Raw genomic sequence first — 14,525 nt, forward strand, 5'->3', positions numbered from 1 at the left:
CTTTACGACAGTTGGCATCAACTTATTGAAATAATGATAAAACTTTTTTTTAAAAACTGCTCTCTTTTTCTACAGCGACGTCAAAAAAAGATAACCACTGGAAAACTAGCAGGGTTTAAAATGCAATTCTGAAGAATGTAAACTTCTTTAAAAATACAGGGAAAATCTAAATGAAATCAATAGGGTAATATTAAAGCAGCAACATATGTTTTAAAACCTGGTGCGTGGAGGCAAGGCCCAAAATTATAATCAAAGGTTGACGTGCTCAAGCAAAAAAAGAACTACAAAAAAGTTTTCATTGTGACCAGTAATTTCAAATGCAAAGATCCTGATAAACTTTGTCCAACAGCAGACAGTTTTTAATTAATACTTTACCATGATTGGAAAAATATTGAAAAAGTTTATCAAATTAGTTTTTTTTACACACTTTACAATTTTTTTAAGAAAATTTCAATGTTGGTATTGTTGCCTGCTCTTTGAAATGTTTTTGAAACGCTTCTTTTTTTCCATTGAACCATTTTCTAACGAAACACATTTTACTAAACTTTAATCAACTTAACTTCAAGAACAAAATAAATGCACATAATGCTACTTTAGCAGTAACTGAAAACATGAGAGCAGTTTTATCAGGAAAAAACAGTACCACAAACTGCATTAATTGAGTTAAGCAACAAGTTTAATACTAAAACTCACAAAATTCTGCTAGCTAAGTGTGAAAATTATGGCTTGAGGGGACTAATTGAAAACTTGTTAAGCTCGTTGTTCGAAAACAGAAAACAAATTGTGGACTTGAACAGACACAATACTTCAGAGCAGTGTTCTCTGTTGTTTCAAATCTGTGTAAACGATCTATGAGCAGCTGAGACTACCTGAAATCTGCCATTTGCTGCACAGAAAAAATTGTACGAAGATGACAAAGATGACAGTTTGGGGAACAAATCTTGGTTAGTAAACAAAAGAATAACAATAAACAGCGAAAAAATTATTGTGATTAAATTTTCAATTAAAAACATTGAAAGTGGAAGGAATTAGTTGACTGATGAAATTGTGAAAAGTGCCAAATACCTTGGAATAAAGTGATAACGAACTAAAATTTGACATAAACTGTGAAAAAATGTTGAAACGTGTTTCAGGTGTAGCATTTCTTATATATTGTATTCGAGTCTTTGTCAATTTATCACTATGGACTATTAGTTTACGGCACTGCTAACAAACCATTACTAACATAAGTTTGAAAAGCAACAAGAACGATAAGTCAGAACTAGTTCAAGCTTAGAAAATATAAAAGCTTTGCTAAGATGAAAGAATAATTTAAAATCTGCTACACAAGAAAACTACATATTTATGAGTCTTTTAATTTAATATCAAAAAATCCTAGATGAGAATCGGAATACCCGAATGTTAATAATTTGGTAACAGAAGAAGAGTTCTCAAAGTTGCTAAATACCGCTATTAGAATGAAAATCTTGAGAATCAGTGAAAAATTATCATCGATCAATAAAAGCGGAATTGAGAACAGGATACATTTAGTTTCCAATAGTTGTGTTCAGTTGGACAAAAACAATGTAATTTCGGTAATCAGGTGCAAAAATGAGGGGTTTGATAAATTGTTGAAAGATTTGTTTTTATGTGATAATGATTATCTGCTCAGATTTTTCTGGTGGTAATCTTTTCTATCGAAAACAAAAATTGCCAGGGTTTATTTTTAGTTGTTGTGGTCATAAATCATGGGTCATTGTTTTCAATTTTGCTTGATGATCATTGCAATTGGAATCTTCAATTGTTTGCTCAAGAAACACCACCCGGAGGACTAAATGTCTACATGGTTCTCTCTCATCAGGTCGTAAATTTTGCTGAATATGTAATTTGACTGTATTTTTAGCCTTTTGAAATGTTTATTATTATTATTGTTATTATTATAAAACAGTAAACTTTCCGCAAAACGAGTGCTTTTTAACTCAATAGGTTACACATATATTCTTCCTCATTGAAACTTGACTCTTTTCTGCTTAGATTGAGGCGACGACGATGCCGAAGATGCTGACGATGATGTCGATGCAGTCCTGTTCCTGCCGTGACTAGCACCCTTGGAATGCGTCTTCAGTGTGTAGAGGAAATCGTCCACATCCATCGTAGAATCCATTCCAGAGGACATTGTCAAGTCATTGAACATCTCGTGGATCTCTTCCTCTGAGATGAAGTTTGAGAACGGGTTCACTACTTTTATAAAGTCTTCTTTTGTCAAACCGCCTGTGAGAGATAAGTGTTTGATCATACTAGTAGATAAACTGCCCCACTAAACAGCAAATGACCGGTACTTTCAGGAATCAAATCCTTTACGCTTTTTTAAACCAACATGCTATAGTTTTTGAACGGCTATTCAACGTAAAAAAAAGAAAACTTTTTTGTCCTGGATATTTCTGGATACTTTGGAAATGCCATTTATCATTCAATGCCGTCTTCATTCAAACCTAAGAAACTGCTGTTTCTACTATAACATATGATTTTATTAAGGGACATTTTAATCACTATTTGTAGTTGGTAAATTCAAGTGAAATGCGATATCACTTCAAAAGAGTCCAGTTGAGAACCGTATAAGTCATCTTTAGTCTATTGATATGGGCACATAGCGTCCATTGCCCTTATCCAACTTGCTTATTGTTTGATCTTTTTTTGTTAAGAGTCGCAATTTAGATATACCTTTTGGAACGCCAAAACTCCTCTCCAGGATACTAAATGCCTTCCTGACTTCATTGTCTGCACAGGGATCTTCCACTAGATTCTCCAGTTCAGGAACCAGAGAGAAGAAGTCCAGTTCAATCTTGTTACGCACATCTTTGGCTCGTGATTCATTCAGTACCTCTTTGAGACGCTCAGGGTGCACTGGAAGGCCTAGGGTTCGCATTAGCACTTTCATGTCTGCTAGGTTGATCACGTCTACTTTGTTCTGTTTACCCTAAGTGGGAAGTAAAATTAAACTTTAAATGCCCTCAATGTGTTTAGTAATGTCCACCTGAGATTGTGCTTGTTTAACTCCTATATATACACAACTATTTGTCGTTTTTCAAAATCAGATTCATAAAATAACTTAAAAATATAAAAACTTTGTTAAATTTCAAGCTAAAAAAGGCGAAAAACTTCAGAAAAAATTAAAATTTTTTCTTTGCCATAGAAACTATGCTAGCCAATTTTTCACAGTGAGCAGTTTTCAACAATGGGCACATAAGATAACTTATTTATACAAATGCAGTCAAAAATATATTATTATAACTATTAAATTTAATTGAAAATATATTTAAAAGTTTCTTTGAAATAAAGACAAAATCAAAATTTTAAAAATTTTGTTCCGACTCACCAGAGTTGGGAAGGAATTATATGCTCAACTGGGTTTCTTTTTGTTCAGTCATTTTGGTCTGATTGATTTGTTCATTGCAGAAAAAATTTTGAGTGATATCATTAGAGAGCCCCTCCTTGGTATAATATATAGGTATAAAGATTTACTAATTTTTCATATCTTCGTTTTTTCAATGGAGCTATCGAGGTATACAGTTTTGTGAACAATTGACTGATTCTAGTTGGTTTTGTTCGTGTTTTTTGTATAATTGCTCAAATGTTTGCTAATTTTGCTAAAAAAACAACAGAATTGTGAACAATAATGTTATTGGTTTCAAATACAAAGACTGGGGAGTAATTCTGACCCAATTGATTTGACGTTTTGTCAAAATTTCATCAAAAGAGGCACCAAATACGCTTAAGCTTCTTTAGCTTTTTCTGTTTGAAATTAAAAAAATGTTAGACATAAAAGCTGCTGAAAAATTCCTGTCGAAAACCAATCAGGGCTAGTATTACTTTCGCTTCTTATGAGAGTGTCCAGGAATAAACGTTTCGCCAGTTTTTGACTAACTTTACTCTATAATTTTTAAATGCTTATTATTTGGTCTTAACTTAATGACTTTTTGTCACCTTTTCTATATTAATAACATTTTCAAAAATTGCGGGTTTCAACTTTTGAGCTGCATTATTTTTATCATTTTTTCTCTAATCTTGGATTACCATAATTGCAATTTTTTGTTTGTTTTGTTTTTGCAGACCCAAGCTCATTTTTAAAATCATTGATTAGAATCCAGGCTCATTTTTCAACAGATTTCCTTTACGTGCAATTGTGGCACTGTCTATATTTTTTGTTTTTTAACGTCAGGGAAAAACTCACGGTTTTTATGGCTTCAACATTAAGTTTTTGAATAAAAAGTCAACCAAATGTTGAATTCTGCTGGTATTTTTTGTTATTTTGTAGGTTTAAGGCTTAGTCTAATTAATTAAAGGTCTGCTTGGAATATTAATTAGTTAAAATGTGATTTTTCCTGTGTTTTTATTTGAAAGATCGTGGCTGTTGCATCTTTTGAAAATTTGTTTTCAAAGAACAATGGTTTCTGAGCTTTGAATTCTCTTATTTCATTATTTTATTACTGTCAAATTGTAGCTTGATCTCCTGAAACAGAGGTTAAACATCTTTTTAATAAAGAGTTAAATTTAGTTGTAATTCAGGTGTCATGTTTTAAGAAACGATTTCTTTTTCGCAAATTAAGACCACGTTTTCTCGCAAAATTTATTTAAGGTTTTTTTTTTGAAAATTATGTTATTTTTGGTTCCTTCATTTGTAGCCGAGTGACATTTTCTGGATAATTAAAGGTCTTGAAGGTTTCCTATATGGGTTAATTAAGGGTTAATAGAGGTTTCCTCTGGATATATAAATAAACCTATTTAATCATTTCAGTTAGGGAGAGATATGAGCAAAAAAATCAACATATTTAGATATTTTTCAGCCAATAGTTGATAGCATTCTTAAATACTACACCACATCAAAACTCAACGTTATTATAGCTTGTGTTACCAAAACCATTTTATATTGATCAATGAGGCAGGCTCGTTAGATTGCGTTCGCGCGTAAATTTCCGACTCGGCTCAACCACATTTTTGACTTAATTGTCTTCCAAATGATGAAGACATAAAAACCTTTCAAAAATATTTTCTACAAAATTAATTGTTGTGTGAATGAAAATCAGGCATTAAACTCGAAACAGAACGCTAATTAAATAATGATGCATTATGGGACCAATGAGATTTGCTATTAACGAGAAAACACATGCAACAAAATCAAATAACAGCAGCAACAGAATATAAATGTCTTTTGAAAAATCACTCGAGAACAAAGTCAAATTAACATCACAAATTAAAACAGCAAACTGCTTTTTTAAAATACTTGTTGAAAAAAATTATTTTCAATGCCTTGAAAAAAATAGCTCTCATCACCCCAATTCCTGTGACGCCGTTTTTGGTCTCTAAAATCTGGATAAAAAATTGCTTCATCCAGAGCTGGGTTTTGAGATATTTGAAACTGGCTTGTAACTAATCGATTTTGTCAGAGAGAATCCGCTGAAAAATATCTCGACTTTTCCTTCTGTTTTTTTTGTTTCCCATCCACACTAATCTATAGCATGACTGCAGATAAATTGATATTTCTAGCTTAAAATGAAGCAAAATGGGACAGACCTTGAACACAAAAAATCATTATCAAGTAAGAGCAGCCGTAAGGGTATAAAGTGTGTGTGGTTCACTCAAATAATTCTAATAATTTTCCGGTCATAATTACCTAAATTTACGAAATTTTATCAAAAAGTAGAAGGATTGATGAAAAAATCGTCAGAAACATCTTGGGTTATGATTAAGTAATTGAAACTTCCTTATCAAGGAATATAGCACCAACCTTGCTGATTGTATTAGATACTCTGATCTAATTGCCGCACGTGCATTTTTTTACATAGTAACGTGCTACAGAACTACATATAATTAGTAACTGGGAGCGTAAAAAAGAATGTGGGGGGGGGGGGGGAAGGGGAACAGAATAGATCCGATTTTTTTCTGAACGTTTAAATGTCAGTCCCAATTTGCCAGAACACGTAACTAAAGCAATCAAGAGTTTCATTAGCAGTTTTATGTGTTTTTTCTGGGTATGGGTATGAGTTGGCGCAAAAATTAAGTGACATATTGTTAGAGGATTCAAGTTGTGTTTCTATACCAATCTTACCTTTTGATTTTGTTCCAGTAGACTTGCTTTGTATGCGTCTCTAATGTCGCTCAAAATGTCGCAGACTTCCTGCTCCACATTCGTGCCCATTCTCTTGCTTTTCTGCTTTTTCTTCTATTTTTTGTCCTTTTTTGCCTCCTCAATTTGATAGCAAACATAGAAATGCAATGATAGGTTCTATCATTTTTTAAAAATCTATTTTTCCATCCCCCGTCCCCCTTCCGCGCCCCTCTTCACTGGATATATAGCTCCTATTCCGAGGCCCAGGCAAACGCGCGCTATTTTACGACTAAACAGGGAGACAAAAAATCACTGGGCGAAGAGAATATATAGATCACTATGTTTGCGATTGGGTCCGTTTGTTTTTAAATGGTATATTAATATGTTGTTAATAGGGGTTGGGATATAATATTATTTCGCATAACCAGTTCTTTAAGAACAACTTGTTGCGTAATATGTTCCCGAGATTAATGCGGTTAGCATATGTCGTTTGCGGTCATCCCAATTTGAGCGGTTGTAAGATATGAAAGGAGCATCAAATGCATGATCATTAAAACTAAAATTTTATGTCTTTTTTCAAATCAATTCTTATTTTTATAATACGTCAGTTTTTTTCAGGAATGAAAATTTACAATTAGAAAATCTTTTTTCATAATCGCTGTAATTATCACGAGTTCAGCCCAAATCACCAATGGAATCACACTCGCTTCCTTCTTGAAAAAGTTGTTTGAGGTAATACTTCCTGTTCTTGCATTCAGATTTTCCCCGCCACTGAATAACAACCCGTATGATAATGCATAATATTTTGAGTTCCGTACTCATTGGGTGAGTCGTCAGAAACTTATTCAGTTATTATAATCCCCCAGTTGAGAGGTCGACTTTATGAAAAGATTTATATAGTCGACCTGGGGGGTATTTCCCTACCTTAAATACACGGTCGACCTCTTAGTAAGGGTCGACCTAAAGTCTTTTCATAAGTCGACCAACGGTCTTTCCATACCCAATATCGGCCGACCGCGGTCTTTTCATAAGTCGACCTCTCAACTCGGGTCCAGTTCCAAATATGATGGTCTTTAGAATCAGCAGCACTAATAAGAATGCACCTTATCTTTGATGAGAACTTCAAACATTTAGCAATGATCGCAAAACTACACGGAGAGACTTGAAAACGATTCACCAACGATGATTGTACTTTTTCAATGGAATCCGTGTTCTCGGAGGCCTCTGGGATTCGAACCCACTTGCACTCAATTCGACATTGTGTTCACGTAGTTGAACTCCTTAAAATTGAAGTTTTTTGTAAAAATGGAAGAGGCGAGTGTCGAGTTAGCCATGTGGTGATATCGTATTTCATCATTAGTGTGGAAGACTAGTGACGGTTTACTGATTCCATGGAGTGGGATTGCTTCAGGCTCAAACCGCTCACCACTCGGCCACGGCTCGCTTCATTCAAACTCTAACCAATCTCAATTTGTATTCATTTACCTTTCGTTATACTATGTTTACAGCTGAACAAAGATGCAATGGCACAAGCATATCATTCATATGATGCAATACCTGATTAAGTGACGTCATTTGAACGTAGATTAGAAAGATCTGTTATACTTGAATCTTGCATAATATGAGCTGTGTTCAAACCAGTGAAAGGAGGTAAACAACAGAAGCAACCTAAATCAAAAAAAATTTCGGGTCAGCTTGTGTACAGGCATAAATTTTTGCCAACAATTAAACCACTAGTTTTAACCAATTTCATAAACGTTGAGTTTAATAATGGAACATTTTCTAAATAATTAAAGCTATTCTTCATTTTTTTATATAATTTGGGTAACAGATAAGTTAAAGGAATTCAAAAGTTTTGGATTTTCAGGTTTATCTATTAACTTTAGCGTTTAGCGTCCCTTTTTTGGGTTAAAATAGTTTGATGTTATTGCTGACTCCATAATAGCAATACTTCGGTAAATACATTTTTGTTGACTGAATTCTTATTCTTTGAATATATTTGTGGGGGGAGGAACTCAAATAGTTTTTTTTGTTCAGACAATTTTGGCCGATCGAAATATTTTTTTTTTGGTTTCGACTCTGAGTTTTGGTAATTTTTATTGAAATTTTGATTTTCTTTTTGAGATTTCACTGAGTTTTTGATATCATGTGCCATAGACACCTAGGTTAAAAGTGCAGTAGTCTTCCTAATGAACATTAAGTGAATCTACCTAGTGCCTTGGGTGGACAGCTAATGGCTGTTTAAACTTTAAAACCAATTTTTTGAAATTTTTTTCTGAATGTTAGCCGATCTTACTCTTATTTTTTGCCAATTCTATGTCAGTGTCAGTAATGATAGGACCCCCGGTTTTTTGACAGCAACCAAAGTATTCAATGATTGGTTTTATGACTTCGATGCGACGGCTTTTCATATATTTTTAAACTTTTGAACATATTTTTTTTCATAATTTTGTTTCTTTTTGGAATCCTATCACATTATCCTAATATTGATAGTTCCCATTGGCTCAGTGAAGATGTTCAAAGAATCATGGATAATGTTTTCATGGAAAAGCTTGTAGAATAAATGACTGCCACACTTTTTTTCTCACAATTTACAAATGAATTTTTGGGTTTTGGCTGTATTTGTTAATGTTTTCATAGTCGAAAGACTTATTCTGATGTCTTGTTGATGACTGGTCAACAACAAACAGCATTTTCTTCCCATGAAGGCGTAAATTAGCGTATTTTTTTTAACTTCCGTTGAAGGCTTTTGAAATTTAATGTCGTTGATAATACTGGTTTTCTCAAAGATTTCGTGGTTTTAAATTCTTTGTTCAAATCTCTTGATTTTTTGAAGTCTTTTAGTTAAAGAAATTAGAAACCTACTGTTGTTGAAAATTAATTGAAAACAGAAAGATTTACACTGAAAAGTTCATTTTTAAAGGCTTCGACACTTTTGTCTCATTTTTTAGAATTTGCTGTTTTTGCTGTTTTTTTTAATTCTCTATGTAGTTGTAAAATGCTGAGAGTTCTCATAACCTTCTACATGAGGATTGAATCAATAATTTTACTCAATGCAGTCAGCTTACAGCAAATAGTCTCACAGTTTATGATATTATTCGTTAATAAATTTTTTTTTTCGTTTTTGTTTGTATAATTTTTTTGTATATTTTTTGTTGTTCTTTTGTCAATTTTTTGTTTCTTCTCATCATAAAGAGGTCACATCCAACTCCTTGTAATTCAAAAAGTAAACTGTCCGTTGATATTATGTCGTAAATTATGTTTTGTTTGTGGATATTGTGCGTTTTCATATATGTTTTGTGAATTGTCAATATTTGCTTTTTTTTCCTCTTCTTTTACCACATTCGCGTAATCACAGAGCCCAATTATTTTCGCATGAGGTCCAAATGAAAATATTTAATCATTCAGTATAATTTTAGCACAATTAGTATAGATAACAATTGAAAAAAAAACAACATTTAGATAAAAGCTAATATTTTTATTGGCTTCAGTAATTTGTATTTTCTCAGATTGTTTGTAATTTCTTGAGCTTTTCTGCATCTTTATTACGTTTCTATGGCTTAGTCTAACCAAAGAGAGGTTTGTCAGTTTTGCAATGACTTTTTTGTAAATTTATCGAGATTTATATTTTAAAAAGCTAATGATTTTTAAGACGTTTAAAACTATTTGGTTTGAAGATGTTGATAATTTTTTGAATTTCGCCTCATAATTTTTTCTTTTTACTTGGTAACTAGTCTCATTAAGGAAAAGTTCCGTCTGCTGTAAAGTTAAGATGAAAAGAAATGTGTTCCGTTTTTTTGCGAGAAAATAAGGTTTTGTCTGATTGCAGTTGCTTACTAGATGCTTTTGAATTTTGATATTGATTAAAAAAAAAGATTTCCGTCTTTACTTTTCCGTCTTTACTTTTCTAGAATAAATTTGGTTGATTTCATGTTTACTCCATGAAATTTGTTTTTTTTTGTTACGTCTCCGTGGTTTTATAATACTGAATTGTTGTTTCTGATGAAACAAGAAGATTTATTTGCAAAAACACACATAGAATTTAGAAATGAACACCTTTTTTTACTTTTAGTTTTGCATTTTCAAAGTTATTTTTTGCCATTTTCAGAGCTCTAAGTTGACCGAAATCTACTATTTTCCAAAATTTCTATTCTAAAATAGCTGTTAATCAGCAGAAAGCAGAAAGAGACGGCAAAATTTTCTTAAACGAAACTTTGGGGAAAAACTAAAATAATTGATTTTCGTCGAAATTTTTGGTCAAATTGTTTAAATCGATATTTCTTAGGCTCTAAACTGTAAATATTACTCAAGACAATTCAAAGTCTATTTGAGCTAACCAAAACGACTACAAATTTCTTCGTTTGTTTTTATGTTAAATTTCAATCTGATCGGTCACCCCCGAGCGATAATTTTTTTCTTATTTTTTACTTCAAAATTTTATTGGGTTCCCGTTTTCAACTTTCGGACAAATTATTCAATAAATCAAAACTAGATCACGAGGACTACAAAAAGTTTTTGCCCTGTTAGATATTTTTTAGAATCCAGATACAGTTGTTATCAAAGAAAATGAAAATCTGGTGTTCTTTTTACTGTGAATTTGAAGACATTCAAAAGCCGAGTTTCAATTTAAAAATAAAACATTTACAAAAATATAAGTCAATGAATTTTAGGTTGAAACTTTGTTTCTTTTTTCATTGCAATTAATTACCGGAAAGAATATAGGAATTCAATCACCATTATTGCCAGTTTTCGATCACTTCAGAAACATAATAAATTAAAGAGTATATTATATTTATCTGCATTAAATACTTTTAATCAGCCCCTATATTGTGGTTTTTTTCTCTGAATTTTTTTTTGATCATTCGACGGTTGTAATATTCTTAGTGATCTAAATTTGAACTCGATCATACTGTTGTTGGTCAATCCTTGGCTTGCATTTGACGCCCTTTTTGCGGATTTTTCTCATATTCGCTTCAATCTTTTGTGTTCGTTAAACCTACTCTGCCTATAATTGATTTTGAGATCAATTTTCCTGTGTTTTCAGCTTTCCCGGAATTGTATTGACTAAGTGCTGCGACAAGCTTCTACCAGCACAAAAAAAACAAAACTAGACAATTTTTCAAACTTTCTGTTGATATACACGAGAGTTATTTTCAGATCTGGCATCAACAGAAGGATTGGCGTAACTCTACGTAAAAAACATAATTTCGTTTTTTGGGCATTAAATTAAAATTTTTCTGAATTTTTTTTCCTTTTCCTCTAGCGAGTGGGACCATGTTTTGACGATTAACTTCAAGCACTTTCTAATAGAAATGGAGCATTCAAAACAACTCAAAAGCACTCATTAGTAGGCTAGGCTACATTAATCAAATTTTTGGCTTTATCAGTTGTTCATCTGAAGTATAAAGATTGTAATACGGAACGCACTCTGAAGCCCCACTCTGAATTGCTCAGCCTTTTCCTCGAGACATGCTAAATTTTTCTCAGAAAAAAATGAAAACATTTTCTGCTGATAATTTGAGCTTACCGGTATATTCTAATCAAAATGAAAAAATGCATCTTAACAGCGTCTTCATAATATGTCTTCATAGCGTCTTTCAATAACAGTTCCGATTCAAGATGTAAACATGATCGCAAAACATAACATCATTTCTGACGGTTTTCTGGACCACAAAAATGAAAAATCAAAAGCAGAATTGAATTTTAGAGATTTTGTCTGACGATTGACGCTCTTGTTTAATTTTTATGCCCAGTGAAACAAAATCGATATACGGATATTTTTGACATACTAAGCTGCGCTGAGCGATTTACCATGATGATGATAAATTCTTTTTCTGTGCAAGGGTTTTTTTTATCTTATACAACAGGATAATTATAATTTAGACAAACTAACCAAAACGAACTTGTCACGAGAAAAATTTGACAGAATGTTGCATAATTATAAATCACAGGTAATTTTAGCCTAAAAGTTTTTTTCTCAAATCGTTAGGTTAATTGAAAGTCAAGCCACCAAAGTTGGACTAACTTCCAATTGCTGAGATTGGAAACTGTCACAAATGGAGGGTCACCACTAAAAAAAATCAAAATTCAAAAAGGTGGCTCTTGAGTAGCATAGTAGGTTCCAACATGCCTCTCAAGGTGTTAAAAATAACCTTTACTTTCTGTGAGAGAAACCGTTGGGAGTATCCGAACGCAACTTATAAGCATTGGAGAAAAGTACTTGTACTTTTTAGACCAAAAAGGTTTTTTTCGGCAGACACCCGAAGGTTGGCGGCAATGCAAATCAGCGCTGAATCCTTCTAGAGACATTCTGTTTTCTCGATGGCCAGTACTCTGTTCAAATTCCAATTTACACTGGATAGTCTTCATTTTTGTGTAAAATTTACTACATGAAAAAAGTGTGTTCGTGGAAGCACATGGAAGCACAAGGCTGAGGGGGATATGGAAGCACAATGCTGAGGCGAAAACCTTGTGGGGAGGGTTAGTAACCCAGTGATCCGTAACCTCCACGTGGTGTCCCGGGTAACTACCGCTAGCTCAGTTAGTGGAAGTGAGCTAAGCGGATAGTCTGAGGAGTGTCCGATACTCATCAGCCCAGGCAAGAGCCTGAGATGAAGGAGTTGAGGCAGAACTGGGAACATTGCCTTTGAAAGAAGGGAGCAAAAGTGGTTGTTGGCGAGACCCTGTGAATAAAATTGGCTCTTGTAGTCATGTCTCGCCAACTTCAACTGTTGGAAATGTCTCGAATAAGCGAAAGATGGTCAAAGTTCGAAAGTCAACAGAGTAACAAAAGTGAAATCGAGACTAGTAGAAGATGTTTTGATCGTTTAGTAGCGAATTGGCTAGACTGCAATTAAAGTCTCTTGCGAATTCTAATCGACCAGAAACCCTTGTTAGTAGGCAACGAACGAAGGGTTAGTATGGTCGATATGTGAAGAAACTTGAGATGAATGCTACAGTGTTTTCACCGAAAGTTGATGAGTAGTGGATGAGAAAATTGTGTGTGATCCCTGCGCACAATTAGTATCTGAAATGAAAGTCTTCTAGTAGTAAATACTGTGTATGGTCCAGACAAGATAGATGTAGTGGTAGTCACAGAAATACCATCACAGAGTAGTGTCGCAACTGAGATCGCAGAGCTAAAAGATAAAGAGTGACTACACTAAATTTTTGGCCCAGACAACACATGCTCTGCAATGTCCCGAAAGATGGTGCTAAAAAGACTTGAGGCTCACGGGACTCAACTCCTCAAAGAACTGGACCCCAGATAGTCTTAGCACCAATGCTCTGGTCATCATGACTTGGAATTTATTCCTCTAAAGGTCTGATAACTAAATACCTGAGGCTTCGGCCAAAGGGGAGGTGCACATGAAAAAAAGTGTGTTCAGCTGAAGTCCTGTCAACAAGGTTCGCTTTATTTGCGATTTGTACTTCCGTTTGGGAACTTGTACCATTTAAATTGCGTAGCAAGTGGTAATCACTAAACTAAATGGGCTTTGTGGTAATTGCCTAAAAACTAGCTCAAGTAAGAAGAGTGTATATAATATTATAGTAATTACCAGTTATAAGCTACAAAACTATGACATTATTCTGCTTAGACCTAATTTTGGGGTATGAAAAATTTTTAGACTACACAGGATAAGGTTAGCCTGGGCGCACTACATGACATCAATACAAAAATAATCAAGAAAAACTGCACATGAAGAAATTTGAAATATTCTGGAGATGCAATGCTTCAGAACCGAATTATTTTTTAATCTTGAAATGTGCTGGTTCAGCGCTGAAATGCTCTGAGACTCAAGTCCAGGCATAAATCAACACTCTTTAATACATTATAGAACGTGAAAGGTACAAATTGAAAGACACAGAAAAAGACAAATTATACAAACACACCCACTTTTCACGCACATATACAAATAACACGCACTAACAGAACGCAAATACAAACCTCGATACCAAAAAAAACAAACATTAAAAATTTTTTGACTTCCCCCTCTGAAACGCTCATCCGTTTCTTGAGGTATGATAAATTTTTTGCCAAAAAATATTTCTACTGATAATTTAGACTTCACTATATGTTCTAATCAGAATGAAAGACGCCCAGAATATGGCGTATCTGAAGCATATGAATCATGAAGTTTTCTGGTCCACACAAAATGCAGAGAGCAAACGCAGAACTGATTTTAGTGTTTTAAGTGTAGAGAGAGAGAGAGAGAGAGAGGAGAGAGAGAGAGAGAGAGAGAGAGAGAGAGAGAGAGAGCGAGAGCGAGCGAGCGAGCGAGGAGAGAGAGAGAGAGAGGGAGAGCGAGAGAAGAGAGAGAGAGAGAGAGAGAGAGAGAGAGAGAGAGAAAGAGACAGGAGAGAGAGAGAGAGAGAGAGAGAGAGAGAGAGAGAGAGAGAGAGAGAGAGAAGAGAGAGAGAGAGAGAGAGAGAGAGAGAG

The 14,525-nt window shown here is 33.9% G+C and overlaps 2 protein-coding genes across 2 annotated transcripts in view; both read right to left on the reverse strand.

Annotated features, from left to right (window-relative positions):
* Positions 1–1,911: 1,911 nt before the first annotated feature.
* Positions 1,912–6,532, reverse strand: LOC142345889 (uncharacterized). Its single transcript, XM_075398326.1, has 4 exons — positions 6,424–6,532; positions 6,086–6,223; positions 2,701–2,956; positions 1,912–2,250 (listed from the first exon to the last, which is right to left on the reverse strand). Exons 2-4 carry the CDS (start codon positions 6,173–6,175, stop codon positions 1,985–1,987), a joined length of 612 nt encoding a protein of 203 aa, XP_075254441.1. The 5' UTR covers positions 6,176–6,223; positions 6,424–6,532; the 3' UTR covers positions 1,912–1,984.
* Positions 6,533–6,760: 228 nt separating this feature from the next.
* Positions 6,761–14,525, reverse strand: part of LOC142356573 (uncharacterized) — a 32,544-nt gene continuing 24,779 nt past the window's right edge. The window contains exon 4 of the mRNA XM_075408694.1: positions 6,761–6,856. Coding sequence (XP_075264809.1) covers positions 6,761–6,856 — 96 coding nt within the window. The remainder of the gene's footprint in view (positions 6,857–14,525) is intronic.

Source organism: Convolutriloba macropyga, chromosome 1 (genome assembly GCF_964194025.1).
Source record: "Convolutriloba macropyga chromosome 1, txConMacr16.3, whole genome shotgun sequence".
Lineage (NCBI taxonomy): Eukaryota > Metazoa > Xenacoelomorpha > Acoela > Convolutidae > Convolutriloba > Convolutriloba macropyga.

Excerpts from the sequence above, each read along its gene's own strand:
- LOC142345889 (XM_075398326.1), bottom strand. The coding sequence starts at position 6,175 with ATGGGCACGAATGTGGAGCAGGAAGTCTGCGACATTTTGAGCGACATT. Across the intron at positions 2,957-6,085 it reads TACTGGAACAAAATCAAAAG|GGTAAACAGAACAAAGTAGA; the intron begins GTAAGATTGGTA and ends CTTCCCACTTAG. Across the intron at positions 2,251-2,700 it reads GAGTTTTGGCGTTCCAAAAG|GCGGTTTGACAAAAGAAGAC; the intron begins GTATATCTAAAT and ends TATCTCTCACAG.